The following is a 17,577-nucleotide window of genomic DNA, read 5'->3' on the forward strand; positions in this document are numbered from 1 at the left end:
TCACCGCTAAGCTAGTGGCTTTCTCTGAATCCAAGGTAAGTTTTCTGCTTCTCCTACTCGATGGATGCATGGATCAATGCAAGATGAAGTAATCACTGAATTGATAGATGCATCAATCCGATGCTAGATGAATGAATGAATTAATGGATGGATCAACGGATAAATGGAAGAATGCTTTTGATGGATGGACGATATATGTAGTGAAAAGGTAAATTAAGATAAAATGTAACTTCTTTGAGAACACCAAATCATTTATGTACACCAAAGCGACCAACAAGTAGTTGCCGCCCTAGCAAAACTAAAGATTTTAAATCAATGCCAAACCAAAGCCAACTCCCAAACATATGAGAACTACTATGGGGTTAAGGAAGGTTAAAGCAACATATATACTGCCGCAAACAACACGGACAAAACAACATTCAAAGAAGAGGTGTTTAATTGTCTTACTTTTGTGGCAAAAAATCAACACTTTTTGACTGCCTTCCATTTGTGTTTGCCTAAGTTATCCTTTGATAGAATCACTCCTCTATTAAAATACCAAAGAAAAAAAATTGTCTTCAAAGGAGCCTTTAAAATCTAGATGGTTTTATTTAAGTTAGGAACCTCTAAGTGAATCAAAGTCGAATGATGTGATTTCACCGTTGAACCTATGATCTAAGTTCCAATGAAACATGTCATGCTCTTGTGAAAGCCTGATATTAACAATGCGAGGAAGAAGTTTATTCCAGGCTACTAATTCAGGTCCAATCAAATCATGTCTCCAAGAAATATTTAGAGGTTCCTCATCCTTCTTTGTGCAATGTGTTTTCCTAGCCCCATGTGCTCACAAACATGAAACATCACATGCTCAACCTTTGTGAAGAAAGAGGCAAACAGATAAAAGAGGTCATTTATTTTGCTAGGTTGGCCTTTTCTTCTAAATGACTAAGGAGTTCTAGGGGAGATGACTGATAATATGCTTGGAATGTATACAATCTGTTGTAAAATTTGACGTGTTTGGTTCAACTAGAGCTTTAAAGATCAGTCCACGAGCTCGAGATGATTCCAACCAACGCCTTAAGCTCTAGATGATTCAACTAACATATTAATTGTAGGTTTCGGTGGTGACAACAAACTGTTGAAAAGGAAAGTGAGGGAATGAGATAGATTAGGAGTGAAGGGAAGAGTTAGTGTTTAAGGCAGGATATTGTCCCACTGTGTTTATACAAAAAAAGAAGAAATGGGTACCCTGATTACGGAACCCAAATATAGGGTTAGTTGCTTGATCTTGTGTAATCCTACGAAATGAAAATGTTGATTGTTAACGTACTTACTGATCCATAACTATTCCTCATTGAACCCAGAAACGTCCAAATATGATTACAATACAAGCAATCAAAATTGAATAGCAACTTTGTACAAAAATAAAACAGGAATCAGAGTATAGGTCAACTGATGTTCCAGAAATCGACTATAAACAAGACAACCGAACTTGCCACGATGCCCATGGCATCAGACAAGTAGCATTCACCATTATCAAGTAAACCGGCTCTCCATGTTGTAAATAAACCCTGTACCTAATCCAAAATCACAACACTGGCCTCACAAGCCGCCGCTCTGACCGCACATACAGCCCAGGATAAATAGTACAAAACAGGGCACTAATGTACACCTACTGGATGAGGTCCAGCTTGGGCAGCTGCCACATGTCGCTGTGAGTTGTCATTGAATCAACATACAATTGGGAAAGAAAATTGGGGGAATGAAACAAACTGCGGTGATTACAACCATAGCTCAGGCTTCGCTTGGTCGCTTCATGGTTTCCCCCGGACCAACCTCAGGTCGCTCCAGCTTGTGAGTTTCTTCTCAGAGTACCTTGTGCAGACCCTGAGGGGTGACACTATATTCAGTCATGAGGCTGTTTAGAAGAGCTCTTCAGAGTTTAATTTGTTCCACGCCTCCTGTTTTATTTAAGCACGGAGCAGAATTACTCAAGTTAGTTGGATATGTCAACTACAGAAACACAGAATTACCATCCCAGAATTTTCAGTTATTATCTAAGAATCTGGTAAAATGAACATACTTATAACTGGAAAACCAAAGAAACAATAACTCCTAACACATATATGTTACCCAGCACCCTTTCAACCAATAGATAAGCATATGTAACAGTAAATGGAAATAAAAATAAACAGTAAATGGAAATAGATAAGTTCCAGTAATCAGCACAGTGCATTAAAATTATACAACGGGTAGGTGTTGTAATTCTAAGACTATAATTTTTCTCGTTAACTTCAATGACATAGTATGTACTATGAAGCAGGCTAACAGGTCATTACTTGGATTAGCATTGATTTGGCTGTAGGCAGAACAGTACACATCAGGTACTTCCCAGGTACCAGATGGTGGTCCAGGCTGACACAACCCCAGTTGCAATAAACATTCTGTTGTGCCATGTGCCACAGATCACATCAAACTATAAAGGCTCAGTACTTTCCATGCATTATCCATTATCCATGCACCAACCCAACTTTGTTTCCATGGACCACACATGTAATAATTGGAAATATTAAGCGAATCTGAACCGTACATGTGAAAAAACCCGTGTTCAGCAAAACAGCTGATACCTACCTTAGCTCATATGTTCTCTTGATGTGAGAAAAAGAGAGAACTAGTTTGTAATGTCTTGAAACCATGGTGCATGGGCCAAGGAAAAAACAGGGATGAAGAATAGTATCATGTTGGTGTGCAAACAGAAAGCTGCCGCAAATGTTTTGAGGGCAATACACACCTTAAGGAGATCAAAAACCTTCTCAGCGATATATTTCTGTTGGAGATTGGCACCCTTTTGCTGCACCTTGTCAGGATGGATACACAATGTTGCTTTTCTATACACTTTTTTAACAGCAGCAGCAGTGATCAAATCAGTGAGGGATACAGGCTGCCATCCACATTCTGGCCAAAGAACCTGTTCAGAAAGAATAAACAAATTAAAACAGAATGTCGTCAAACATTTCTTTAACTAATTAAAAATATGTCCACAGATTAAAAATAGGTTATGTCTTTAAAGCAATGACATCGTGTACAGTTCATGTTTCACGTATTGCCCACAATCGAACAGTTTGTTCGTATGGTATTCAAGAGGCAAACATTACTTCTGTCAATGTTCTATAATATTGCTTGAAACCTGAAGCCAGAAATGCTACCAGTGGATCTGAGTGCCTATATAAGAGCCTCATAGCCTAACTTAGATTAGAGGCACAATATGGTGATCATGATGCGTCCACAGTAAGAATGTAGCTGTAAGCCCCGCTTCCCAGGCACATTTAGTGTATTTAAGTTTTTAGTTAATCTATGTCATTAAGTCCTTGGGTAGCCCAAGAGTTGTGCGGGTACCCAGGCAGCTATTCTGTCTAGTTAAAGCTCTAGTGAGCTGTATGTAATCAATGCAGTACTTATCCTCTATATATTGCAATGCAGTCGCCTGGGAGAGTTGCCCTGGCTGATTATTTCTCTGTTACCTCCAACAATTGGTATCGGAGCCTAGGTTAGACACCTTCTCACCTTCTCATCTTCTCCATGACGTCAACCTCCTCTGAGCGCCGGGCTAGGAAGACCAAGGGAGCCACTGAGGGCGAGCTGGGCGACCCCTCTGGCAGGGCTGCGCGCCTGAAGGCAGCAGAGGAGGCGGCGGCGCTGGCTGTCAAGGCGGCACAGCAGGCTGCAGCAGCCGCGGAGGCGGCGGCCAGGACAGCGCAGGAGCTGCGGGCGGAGATAGCAGCAGAGAAGGGAGATGAGGAGGAGGAAGAAGAAGAGGAGGACCGGAGGAACCGGCGGCCGCGGACTCCGCCGCGGGACAGGCGCCGTTCACAGTCACCACTGCGTGACCGAAGGCGTCGTGGCGGCGGTCGCTATGAGTCGCCGCAAGGCAGGGTGGTCTACCGCGATTCCGGCAGCGGCACATCATGGCCAATGCTGGACAAGACCAATTATTATGAGTGGAGCCAGACGATGAAGCTCAGGATGCAGGCGCGCGACCTCTGGGAAGCTGTCGAAGGAGGCCCAGTGCAGTTTCGCGACGACAGGCGAGCTCTGGAGGTGATCGTCGCTGCTGTGCCCAAGGAGTTGGGGCTCCCGCTCCTCGACAAGGCGACGGCAAAAGAGGCATGGGATGCCATCGCTGCGACTCGTATCGGTGTGGACAGGGTCCGCCGAGCGACGTTGCAGCGACTGCGTCGGGAGTGGGAGAACATTGACGTCAAGCCTGGCGAGCCGGTGGAGGATTTTGCCCTGCGGCTGTCAACTCTGCACCAGCAGCTGGTGCTTCATGGAGAGGGACATCGATGAGGCGCGTGTCGTCATGTTCTCCCACTCCCGACGCAGTCGCTGCAACGTCGCTCGGCGGACCCTGTCCACACCGATACGAGTCGCAGCGATGGCATCCAATGCCTCTTTTGCCGTCGCCTTGTCGAGGAGCGGGAGCCCCAATTCCTTGGGCACAGCAGCGACGATCACCTCCAGAGCTCGCCTGTCGTCGCGAAACTGCACTGGGCCTCCTTCGACAGCTTCCCAGAGGTCGCGCGCCTGCATCCTGAGCTTCAGGCGCTCTTCCATTGGTGTAGCTGCTGGATTGCAATCAGACATGCCTCCCAGTTCTAGGATTTTCTTGGCATAGTGAGTCTGCCTCATGGTGGTCCCATTCTTGCCTTGCTGCACTTCAATGCCAAGGTAGAAACTGAGCAAACCCAAGTCACTCATCTCAAAGGTGGATTTCATCCTTTCCTTGAAAGCCTTTACTTCATCTGCGCACGGTGCCGACCAAGTACGCGCAGATCGTCGTCGCCATTGAGCAGTTCCTCGACTTCGAGGCGCTCACGCTTGAAGAGGTGACAGGAAGGCTCAAGGCGGTGGATGACCGTGAAGCGCAAGCTGTGACAGAGCCGGTGTCCATCAACGGCAAGCTGCTGTACACTGAGGAGCAGTGGCGTGCGCGTTTGAGGAAGGAGAAGAAAGGCGCAGAAGAAGCTGGCGGTTCTGGTTTCAAGAACCAGCGCGGCGGTGGCGGAGGACGCAGCCGCGGAGGTGGACGCGGACGGGGCAGAGGTGCTGGCCGTGGCGGCGGACGTGGAGAAGGCAATGGCGCCGGCCGTGTTGGCCCCAACACGTGCCTCAACTGCCATCAGGAAGGGCATTGGGCGCGTGAATGTCCCCAGCCGCGCCGTGATGGAACAGAGCGCGGCGGCGGGGGAGGAAATCGTGGTGGACGCGGCGGCGGAAACCGTGGAGGAGGCCGTGGCGGCGGTAACCAAGCTGGGCAGCAAGGAGGACATGAAGGGCGTGCCCAGTTTGCTGAGTGTGACGAAGATGCAGCTCTGTTTCTGTCTCACGGCTTCATTGAGATGGAACAGAGCACGCCGGAGCTCAACTATACAGCGCAGCGCGTTGAGTTCTTTGAGCCACGTGCGCGTGCTTATCTGGGAGCAGATGATGAAGAGATGGCTGGCGGCTGGTACCTTGATTCAGGCGCAACACACCACATGACTGGGCGGCGTGACCTGTTTTCAGACCTGAACACGGACGTTCGAGGCACGGTTCGGTTCGGGGACGCGTCCAAGGTGGAAATCAAGGGCGTTGGCTCAATTGTTTTTGAAGCAAAGACTGGTGAGCATCGTGTTCTTCATGGAGTTTATTTCATTCCGGCGTTGAAGAACTCGATCATGAGCCTCGGTCAACTTGATGAGAATGGCTCAAAGGTGGTGATTGATGATGGAGTACTGCGGATTTGGGAACGCAGCAGCGGTCGCCTACTGGCCAAGGTGAGGCGTGGCGCGAACCGGCTGTATGTACTGCATATGAAGACAGCACAGCCAGTGTGTCTTGCTGCGCGCAGGGATGAGGAGGCGTGGCAATGGCATGAGCGTTTTGGGCATCTGAATTTTGAGGCCCTCCGCAGGCTTGGCAAGGAGGAAATGGCAAGAGGGATGCCAAAGATCGATCATGTTGAGCAAGTGTGTGACACTTGTGTCACCACCAAACAGAGGAGGCGATCATTTCCTGCTGCAGCAACATATCGTGCTCAGGATCACCTTGAATTGGTGCATGGTGATCTCTGTGGGCCAGTTACACCAGCAACTTCGGCAGGTAATCGCTATATTCTGCTGCTTGTAGATGATGCCACACAATTCATGTGGGCAGTGCTGCTGTCATCTAAGGATGCTGCAGCAGATGCTATCAAGAAGGTGAAGGCTGCTGCAGAGGTGGAGAGTGGGCGTAAACTGAAAGTTCTGCGCACAGATAATGGAGGAGAGTTTACTGTTGCAGAATTTGCTGCTTATTGGGCCAATGAAGGAGTCAAAAGGCATTACAGTGCTCCTCATTCACCACAGCAGAATGGCGTGGTGGAGCGTAGAAATCAAACCGTGGTGGCCATGGCACGTGCCTTACTCAAGCAGCGCCAGATGCCAGCCAAGTTTTGGGGGGAGGCAGTGATGACTGCTGTGCATATTCTGAATCGGTCACCAACCAAGGCTCTAGGTGATGTCACTCCCTATGAAGCATGGCATGGCCGAGCACCCACTGTTGGCCATCTGAAGGTGTTTGGTTGTGTGGCATATACTCGCCGTTTGTCTCAGCTCAGGAAACTTGATGATCGTGGTGAAGCTGGAGTATTTATTGGCTATGCTGAAGGAGCCAAAGCCTATCGAGTTTTTGATCCAGCATCTCAGCGTGTACGTGTCAGCCGAGATGTGGTTTTTGATGAAGGAAGAGGTTGGGATTGGACATCACCAGCAGCAGGTACGTCTGGGGCAGCTGGTAGTGATTTTGTGGTGGAATTTCCTTGGGAGGAAGAAGTCCCTGGAGCTGGAGGTTCAGTGCAGTCACACTCATCTCCTCAGCCCCATTCTGCCTCACCTGAAGCTTTCCCAGCAGCAGAATCGGTGCTTGATGCAGGAGAAGAGGTGTCTGAGACATCCAGAACGCCTTCACCACCACCAGCTCCAGCCAGCCCACAAGTGGAGCACGTGACTCCCTTGGAAGATGATGAGGAACGGCTGGACACTTATCACAACGATGAGCAGCTGCGCTATCGTACCATAGATGGCATATTGGGCGGGGAACAGGAAGTTCCGCCGCTGGCGCAGCGCTTGTTCGCAGAGCTCCACCTCACCCACTCTGGGGAACCCATTTCTTATGCAGAGGCAAAAGATGATCCTACATGGCAGGCAGCAATGAAAGAGGAGCTGCGCGCTGTTGAGCGCAATGGCACCTGGGAGCTTGTGTCTCCCCGAGCTGGCCATCGGCCAATTTCTCTAAAATGGGTCTACAAGCTGAAGAAAGATGAGAAAGGAGATGTGATCAAGCACAAGGCTCGGCTTGTTGCTCGTGGGTTTGTGCAGCAAGAGGGTGTTGATTATGAGGATGTGTTCGCTCCTGTTGCGCGCATAGAATCAGTGAGACTGCTGCTTGCTCTAGCTGCCCAGGAAGGATGGACTGTTCATCATATGGATGTCAAGTCAGCTTTTCTAAATGGAGAGCTCAAGGAAGAAGTATATGTCCAGCAGCACCTGGGTTTGCTATTCCTGGGGAAGAAAGCAAGGTATATCGCCTGCACAAAGCTTTGTATGGGCTGAAGCAGGCACCCAGGGCGTGGAACGCTAAGTTGGACTCTACTCTGAAGGAAATGGGGTTCAAACAGAGCAAACATGAAGCAGCAATTTACAGGAAAGGTTCAGAGGGCTCAGTGTTGCTGGTTGGGGTCTATGTTGATGATCTGATCATCACTGGAGCAGTCAAAGATGAAGTAAAGGCTTTCAAGGAAAGGATGAAATCCACCTTTGAGATGAGTGACTTGGGTTTGCTCAGTTTCTACCTTGGCATTGAAGTGCAGCAAGGCAAGAATGGGACCACCATGAGGCAGACTCACTATGCCAAGAAAATCCTAGAACTGGGAGGCATGTCTGATTGCAATCCAGCAGCTACACCAATGGAAGAGCGCCTGAAGCTCAGCAAGCATAGCACTGCCAAGGAGGTGGATCCAACTCAGTATAGGAGGCTGGTTGGAAGCTTGAGATACCTGGTTCATACCAGGCCTGATTTGGCTTTCTCAGTGGGCTATGTGAGCAGATTCTTGGAGAAACCGACCACTGAGCACCAGCAAGCAGTCAAGAGGGTGCTGAGGTACTTGGCTGGAACATTGGACTATGGTCTGCAGTTCAAAAGAGCCCCAAATTCTGCTAGGTTTGTGGGCTACTGTGATTCAGACCTAGCCGGTGATATTGACTCCAGCAAAAGCACAACAGGTTGTCTGTTCTTCTTTGGCAACAGCTTGGTCAGCTGGCAATCTATCAAGCAGAGGGTGGTGGCTTTGTCTAGTTGTGAGGCTGAATATGTGGCTATGACTTCAGCAGCAACACAAGAGATTGTTGGCTGATTTGTTGGGAAGAAAGGTGGAGACTGTGGAACTGAGGGTTGACAACAAGTCTGCAATTGCACTTGCTAAGAACCCTGTCTTCCATGACAGGAGCAAACATATCAGAGTTAAGCAACATTTTTATCAGGGATTGTATTGAAGAAGGCAGCATCAGGACTGAGTACATCCCTACAGCTGATCAATTGGCAGACATTCTCACTAAGGCTTTGGGCAAGGCCAAGCTTGAAGATATGAGAAGCAGAATTGGCATCAAGCAGATCAAGAAGGGTTGAAGCAGGTCTTAGGGGGAGAACTGTAGCTGTAAGCCCCGCTTCCCAGGCACATTTAGTGTATTTCAGTTCTTAGTTAATCTATGTCATTAAGTCCTTGGGTAGCCCAAGAGTTGTGCGGGTACCCAGGCAGCTATTCTGTCTAGTTAAAGCTCTAGTGAGCTGTATGTAATCAATGCAGTACTTATCCTCTATATATTGCAATGCAGTCGCCTGGGAGAGTTGCCCTGGCTGATTATTTCTCTGTTACCTCCAACAAAGAAATGGATGGTATTTGTATAAAGTCACAAACGGGATGAAAACAAATCATATGTTTGAGTAGACAGCTAAAGATCTAAATGCCAGTTTCTATTAAAGAAGAGTAATGCCCACATAATGAACAGAATTGGTAAAAATGAATGAGAGAAATGCTTCAATCTAGAAGTTTCAACTCACATATTGTAAAGTTGATAGCAATGCACGCAAATTGCCTTCTTTTCCAGCAGCCCAGCGCTTAATCTCAAAGTCCAGTGTTTCCGCAAGCCTCTGGAATTATCAGACAAAACAATTTGAACAAACTCAATGAAGTGAGGAACTAGTCACTAGCAGCCAATAAAGTGCATTTAAAAGGACAAATTATATGTTGATAATGTAGATTTTCAGCATTATGAATTTAAGATGTATTTACGAGTTACAACAGAGTACTTACATGTCTTTCAGCCTGCTCTCTTTGTTGCTGCATGTCGCGTTCATTCTTCTCAGCCAAAGCCTTTGCCTGTGAGTATAGGAAACTAATAAAAAATAAGCATTGCAATTTCTTTATCCTAAAAAATATGCTTAAAACAAAATGTAACCAGGAACATAGAAGCATCCACAACAACATCATCAACAACAAAAACAACAGAGCATTTTAGTCTAAATCAAGTTTGGGTAGGTATCCAGGAACATAGACGTATCCATAGATAATTAGATATTAAATTGTAGTACTAGAAAGCTACATGAGATGACTATTTTAATTAGTGTTATAGCACATTACCGCTCGTTCACGAGTTCTTTGATGCCGTTCCAACCTAGCACATCTTCTTTCTTCGCTCTCCCCATCAACTTCTTGAAATTCGTCTGATGATGTAGGAGCTACAATAACAAATAAATCAAACACACAGTTACTTACATGTGTCTACGGACAATGATTCAGTACCATGCTTCTCGAATGATCAGTACCTCCTCCAAATATTGCAGACAAGTCATCAGCAATATTTGCTGTTGATGATGCCTTTTTCATTGATGTCGAAGTGGAAGTCCCTCTATTTTGCGTTTGAGAATCAAACATAGAATCCTAATAATTCCACAATTAGAAAAACAACAGTGAGGAAATTGCAACGAATAAAAAACTGGAATGAAAATTTTGGTGGAGTAAGCACCACTGTTGGAGCCCTTTGCTTCGGAGCACTGTTAGCTCGGGCACCCATACCAAAGAAGGACTCTAGATCATCTGGTTTGCTCATTTTTTCTCTTGCAGCTGCAGCCGCTGCAGCAGCAGCCTGTCTTTCCCGAGCCTCAGCAGCAGCCCTTTCCACTGCTGCTCGTTCAGCTCTCTTCCTCGCTTCTTGCTGAGCTCTCTCCACAGCAGCTCTTTCTGCTGCAGCCCTATCCCTGGCTTGACTAGCAGCTTTCTCCTTAGCTTCAGCAGCAGCCCTTTCCTTTGCTTCTGCAGTAGCCCTCTCTGCTCGCTCTTTAGCCTCCACTGCTGCCCTCTCACGTGCTTCCTGTTGGGCTCTTTGCACAGCAGCACGTTCTGAACGTTGGCGTGCCTCCCTCTCTGCTTTTGCACAAGCTTCAGCTGCTGCTCTTTCCCGTGCCTCCTTTGTAGCCCTCTCCACTGCTTGCCTAGCTCTTTCTCTTTCTCTCTGTCGCTCAAGTTCTCTCTCCTCCTCAAGTCTTCTTTGCTCTCTTTCCTTTACCTCTTTTTGCCTCATCTCTGTTTCTTGTTCTAGTCTTTCCTTTCTCTCTTTGTCCTCACGATCCTGGGCATATGACCTTGTTACATTATCTTGTTCCTGTTGTTCTCTATTTCTAAGCTTCGCATCACGCTCTCTCTCCCGTACTTCCTTGGCATGTTTGAACTTTGCCTCAGCTTTATCCATGGCCTCTTTCATAGCAGCTGCAGATGCCGCCGCCGCTGTACTTCTCTCAAATTCTTCATCATTAAAAGCATGCACATTCTGAGACTTACCCATGGCAAAATCTTCTAGTTCATCTACTGTAGAAACACCAGCCTGATTTGACAAACTTCTTTGATGATCAATGTTTTTCCTAGACCGCCGTAGATGTTCATCATCTTTTCTTTTTGATTTGGATCCATGTTTTTGCTTAACTGCAAGAGGTGGCGGTGGCCTTGAAGGTGGCGGGGCACTAGTTGGCTGTGTGAAGAGGGGAATCTCAGAAGCCGTAAGCCATATCTCATCTTCGGATTCATCTGATCTAGGTGACTGATCATTTATACCATTCCCACTATATTTCTCTGAGCCAATGTCAACATGGACATCAGAATATCTGGCAGACTGTGACTTAGGAAAGATATTTTCAAAATCCTCTACAGAAGGTTGTTGGGAGGAGTTCCTTTTAGAAAAACTCTGTACAGGATTTGAGTCTCGGGCTCTGCTTGACTCATTCCTATCCTTCGAGCCATTGTCCACCTCTGAGGTAAAAAAGCGTTCGGATTTTGGAGCCTGGTTGAAAGTGCTTGAATCCTCAAACAGACTGCTCCCAACGCTAGTACTTTCACGACTTTTCCCTTGATATTTTGCAGCTTTACCGAATTCATCCAAGGGATCTGCGAATGGATGGGCTGAGGATGAAGTTGTTTCGAGAACAACAAAGGGGTCGCTTAAGCTACCTGGTTGCTTAGATGTTGACATGGAAACCTTCTTTTGTTTTGCACCAACAGTATCCCTGAAGTTAATAAATAGACATGTTAATATGTGAACAACTGAACATGTTTAGAAGTGCATGAAATTGCACAAAAGGGCAATCATTGTCGTTAACACAGCAAATTATTATTTTCCCAACCGCACTACATAACCTGTTATCCCATAAATTCAAATGAGTAGTTCCTAAGCATGTCTGAGACTCAAATGTCAAAATACATCATAATAAAATAAACTTAGGCACTATGGAGCACTCGAACCCACTCCAAATATTATTATTGTAATTGGTGACTCTTTTCAAGAAATTGTTGATTAAGAAACAAAGAGTTAAATTGTTTAAGAACATATGGGCCACTGATGTCCAGCACAACACCTCAATTGGATGTGTGACTTAACTAAACAAATTGGAAAGATGAAACTAAACAAATTGGAACAGAAACCTCGAAGCAAATTACAACTAAAATACTTCATTACATGAGCCGTATATGATAAAACTCATTGTTACAGGGAAATATGTCTAGCGGTTTATATGGTCTGATCTTAAATTTTGTACGGGTAGCATGTAAGCAATAGCTTTCCTCAAGAAGGTTGGTAATTGCAATCTTTAAGGAATATTGTACAGGGCTCAGAAATTTATTATAATTAAATGCACTTAATTCAAAGCAAACTTGACATTCGATAACAATTCTCATCGTAAGCTAACAATGATACCCATAGTGTCTAAACTTACAGATATCTAGCACTCCAGCAACACTGTGCATATTTATCAAGCCTGGAAGCACTATTTAAATCTAGTAATCTACTCACAGTTCAACTTCAGTTTTAAATCCATTAAGAAACATATTTTTTTTACATAATCCATCTCAATTGGCACACAAAAAGGTGAAAAAGCACAAACCCATGGAACCAATTCATCAGGGCTCCACCAACAATAACATCAACTACAATATCAAGTTAATCAAAATTCTGCAAACCTTTTGGCACGCTACCTAAAAAATACGCAGATCTATCATACACTACAAACACATATGGAACATGGATATCACAAAAGAATGGTACAATTCTCAATCAAATTTGTGGATGACCTAGCATATGTACTAGAATCAACACAAAATACCTAAATTAAACCTAACATACATTATATACCAGTAGAGGTCCAGGAAACCAACACCAACAGTGCAAAAGGATTTTCTGAGAAGGTGCGTGGACATCGATATGAATAATCCTTTTATATATGCATTGACTTGGGAAAATGGCATATATATTTGCAAGCATTACATCACTAAGTTATTTAGATAAACATGAAGTCAAGCCCATCATAATCTAGTAGGTTATTAATTTGCAAAATAGGATAAATATTAAATGCATATCGTAACCGAGGGAAACTGATAATTTTTGCGGCGTAAAGCTCTATGTATTAACGTACATCATAAATGCTTTACTAACTGGTATGGACTACCAAATCGAACATAGGACATCAGGAGGCCAGAATCTAATTGTCAAAACATCCAACAAATGAGCCAGCATAATTGGTCCAACTCGATCAACAGCCACATGATCCTATAGTTACCGAATACCGACAAAACCTTCCGGTTCAATTGATCAAACTAACAAAGTTATTCGTATATCCAATCCTAGTAGACCGCGCATATGGGCAACATAACGTCTATCAGTCCCATGCGCATTGAATTGAAATACATGAAAGAAAGTAGTCACCTTTGGCGCGGGGAGCTTCTCCCACCAAAGCCTGGCACCAAATAATCGAACCCAGTAGCCGCCGCAGCTGCCTCTGGCTTCCTCTTCTCATCGACCTCTTCCCTCGCCTGTGAGCTCTTACCAAATCCACCGAGCAGGTCATCGAACGCCGGAGGCGCCTCGCGGCTCTGGCTTCCCCCGAACACATCGTCGTAGCGCGCCGAGGAGCTCTTAACCCCAGGGACCCCGACGAAGATGTCGTCGTCGTAGACCGGCTTGTCGAACACCGGCATGGACGAGTGCTTCGGCTTCGGCGGCGCCGTGGTGGAAGCGGCGGGGTCCTTGAACGAGTCGAAGATGTTGTCGAGCGACGGCGACGGCGTGGCCTTGGGCGGCGGCGGGGCGGACCCGAAGAGCTCGTCGTAGGAGGGCGCGGAGGGGGCGGCGGCGGATCTGGTATTGGTCCAGGCGGATCCGGAGGGCCCCGAGGAGCGCGCGGCCGACATGGGCGCGGCCTTCCCCTGCGGGCGGAGGCCGAAGTCGCGGGCCAGCAGGCCCTGGAAGTCGTCCATGGCGGGCGCGGGCGGGCGCGCGGATCGATGGCGCTCGCGCAGTAGCGGCGGCGGCGCCTACGCCGCCTGCCCGATCGACGCGCGCGGACGGGGGCGCGAGGAGGCGTGGGGCGGATCTGGGCAGGAGCGCGTACCCTCGCCGTGGGGGAACGCAAGGCGTGAGGCGGCGATCGGAGGAATGGGGTCGCGGGGCCCGGCGTCGGTGGGGTCGCCGGAGACGCAGCGTTGCCCGCCGGAGTGGAGTGGTCGCCGGTGATGGCGGAGAGGCGAACAGGAGCGGGCGAGTCAGAGAGAGAGAGAGAGAGAGAGAGAGAGAGAGACTGCCTTGTGACCCGGCGCGGGGCGGGGACTTTCCGCCAGGGCGTCGGTGGCGACTGGCGACTGCGCGTTCGCTCGTCTCTGTCGTCGGCGATACGTACGCGCGAGCGAGGTGGGGGGTCCGGTGCGTGGGACCATGCCGGGATGGGGCACGTGGTGGCATGCCGTTGGTCGACGCGGTGTGCCGTGATGTGGGGGCAGTGGGGTGTGGTGTGAGGGGCCGTGGTGTCTGGCCCGGTCCGCCCTTTCCCCCATGCGCGGACCGCGGGTGTGCCGAACCAGGCAACCAGTCAAAGGGGTAACCGGGTAAATTGATCCTGTTTGTTTGGTTGACGATCCACTGACTAATCAGGCATGTGGCGCAAATTGTAAGATGTCTAACTCTCGACCAAATTGAACTTTTTGGTTGGTTGCCACGCCTACGGCAAAATGTAACATATTAGATGGAGGCGTGTGTGTTTTTTGTTTGCCAAGAAATGGAGATGTGTGGATCACAGCCACACAAAAGTGCCACAAGTTTGTCAAATAATGGCCCTGTTCGTGGGTCTGAATCTTGGCAGAAACTGGCTGAAAAACACTGTTCCGGCTAAATTGTTGTGAGAGAAAAACTCAGTTCCGGCTGAAAAAACAAGCCGAATATGGGGTAAACCGAACGGGGCCAATATAGATGTGTTAGGTTCATAGTGCACCTTTGGGCTCGCGAGATTTTGCTTGCTGGTGGGGGAGAGCCAGATTGGCTCACCCATGCTAGCAAAGCTTGTCTTACTAAGCGAGGTGAGATAAGTAAAGCCGATAAAGGGGCTAAAAGTGCCTTATATATGGCAAATGATTGGTTCACATTCAAACTATATAGATTATAATCACCTTACTGCATGAAGTGGTGATGGTTACCATTTTAGATGCACTCTTCACCAGCAACATTAGGTTATGTAACTATGTATCAATCACCTTCCCTATATTTTATTATTATTCTAGAAAATAGCTAACTAACAAGGTAGCAGCAATTGCAAATAAATTAACTTGAACTTGCTCACGAACTACGAATATAACATAAAGCTAGATCACTCCAATTTACAAATGTTAGGCTATATATACAGATGTTTATGACTATAAAGATCCATGACTTTATAAAAAGAAACTTATAGGACCTATCATATACACGTCAAAAGATATAGATAGGAACATCTGAATATTATAAGGCAAATTTACAAAACTTTTGTTTAACTACTGTTAGACGATAGGCATCTCCTCCTCTAGTGTCTAGGTTCGGTGTACCTCATGGGTTGTTCCTAGATTGTAGCTCAAGATGTATATCTCTATAATCTGTTGTAACAAACTTAACCCTTGTACAAGCCACCATCGGAGGGTTGTTCTCCGAGCTATTTAACATGAAGCCGAGTGCCAGGGAGAGGCAACTCGTTAAACCCATTTTCACATCGTATCTAGAGCCAGTCTCCTAGCGGATATCCATGGCGTTCGCTTCCTCCTCCTCCGCAATGCCTGCTGCTTCCTCTCTTGGCATCTTCCTTCTGCCGGTGAGCGAGAAACTCACTCTCGCAGCAACCACGTCCTATGGAAAGCCCATGTTCTCTCCGCGCTGAAGGGGCGCAGCTCGCCGGGTTCATTGAACCGACGGCGAAACCACCGGAGGAGTTTCTTCCACCCAAGGAAGATGACAAGAAGGAGCCTTCCACGCCCAATCCAGAGTATGCGACTTGGGTGACCAAGGACCAGACGGTCCTCAGCTACTTGCTGTCCAATCTTGGGCGGGAGATCCTCGCGCAAGTGTCCATGTGTGGCAGAACCGTCTGTGGGGGATATACCCCCGGGTACCACAAGATGGTACATGGGCCGCACCATCCGAGGTGGCCCGGCCCGTAAGATCAAGGCGTACACATCAAGATTACAAGTTGTACTAGATATTGTAATAGTACCAAATTGGATACTTTACTTGTAACCTTGTCTCTTCGGAGTATATAAGGAGAGACAAGGGTCCCCTAGAGGACAGGTTAATCTGTAGACATCTCAATACAATACACCAAAGACACAGGACGTAGGGTATTAAGTCGATCAGACGGCCCGAACCTGTCTAAATCACTGCCTCTGCGCCTTGTGTCACCATCTGATTCCTGATTACACGCACCGTCTACCGACAATCTACCACCACAGGCACCCCCCTCGGTGGATTGCCGACCATATTTCGTCGACAGTGGCGCGCCAGGTAGGGGGGTGTGCGTGCTGATCCTCTAGTGAATCAGATGGCGTATCTCAAGATCAACATCATCCGTGGCGGCACGATGTCATGGCGACGACACGACGTCACGGCGCAACTCGCCGTGAATTCACGGCAGCAACGCACAAGTAGCACGACAACACCAAGCGATCCTTGCCGAGGCCCCTTGGGTTTTGTTGATATCAGAGTGACTCGGCGTGGAAAGGCACGACGATTTCAGCCGTTGCAGCATGTTTCAGATCCAATCCAAGACATCACGCAGAGCCAGAGGGCAAGCCGATCTGCAACGTCGCCTTTTCCGTCTCTCAGCAATCGAGAAATCAATCCGACAACATGAAGACGTGCAGCAACATGCAAGCCGAACCAATCTTGGCTTCTTGTATGTATGCTTACATCTTACAAGCACGAGCGACATGATCATGAAGATTCGCTCCAATTAGAAATCCGCCAATATGGCCTATACAGGCTACGCGGATGCTACAAGTCACCCGCATGAGCCAAGATTGGATCATCCAAAGCAGCAGATTATTATATTATCAGACCGTCGCAATCACCAGGCAAACAATGAGGACGTACGATCTACAGCACCATGAAGATGATGCAAGCAAGACCAAAAGCCATGCAAGCTAACATGCAAATTAGGCCTGCATGCACGTGCATGTGCCTGAGCCGTGCAAGGCGCATGTACATATCGCATTTTTGGCATCCAACTGCATCGAGCCATCATCGAGCCACGTCAAGCCATCGACCGAGCCACTAAGCGAACCGCGTCAAGCCATCCAGCGAGCCATGACGAGCCGACCACGGACCACGTCGACCACCAGACCACGTCCCGAGCGGCTTCGTCGAGCTTCGACCACCAGACCACGTCCCGAGCAGCTCCACCGAGCTCCGACCACGTCGACCGCGACCACGTCGACCACGTCCCGAGCAGCTCCACCGAGCTCCAACCACGTCGACCGCGACCACATCCCGAGCAGCTCTGCCGAGCTCCGACCACATCGACCACCAGACCACGTCGCAATGATGATCGCCGCGAAGAACGGCGCTACGACAATCGCGACCACAGTCATGATGACGGGTCGAAAAGCTCGAGAACCGGACGACTTCATCGCCACTGATCAGATTTCTATCAAAGATAAGTACACTTATAATATTTATATTCAATATAATT

At 47.6% G+C, this 17,577-nt stretch overlaps 1 protein-coding gene across 1 annotated transcript; it reads right to left on the reverse strand.

Annotated features, from left to right (window-relative positions):
• Positions 1–1,376: 1,376 nt before the first annotated feature.
• On the reverse strand, positions 1,377–14,232 carry LOC136505755 (auxilin-related protein 1-like). Its single transcript, XM_066500903.1, has 8 exons — positions 13,302–14,232; positions 10,080–11,610; positions 9,880–9,994; positions 9,695–9,792; positions 9,368–9,433; positions 9,115–9,204; positions 2,771–2,947; positions 1,377–1,940 (listed from the first exon to the last, which is right to left on the reverse strand). Exons 1-8 carry the CDS (start codon positions 13,850–13,852, stop codon positions 1,902–1,904), a joined length of 2,667 nt encoding a protein of 888 aa, XP_066357000.1. The 5' UTR covers positions 13,853–14,232; the 3' UTR covers positions 1,377–1,901.
• Positions 14,233–17,577: the final 3,345 nt, after the last annotated feature.

Source organism: Miscanthus floridulus, chromosome 14 (assembly GCF_019320115.1).
Source record: "Miscanthus floridulus cultivar M001 chromosome 14, ASM1932011v1, whole genome shotgun sequence".
NCBI lineage: Eukaryota > Viridiplantae > Streptophyta > Magnoliopsida > Poales > Poaceae > Miscanthus > Miscanthus floridulus.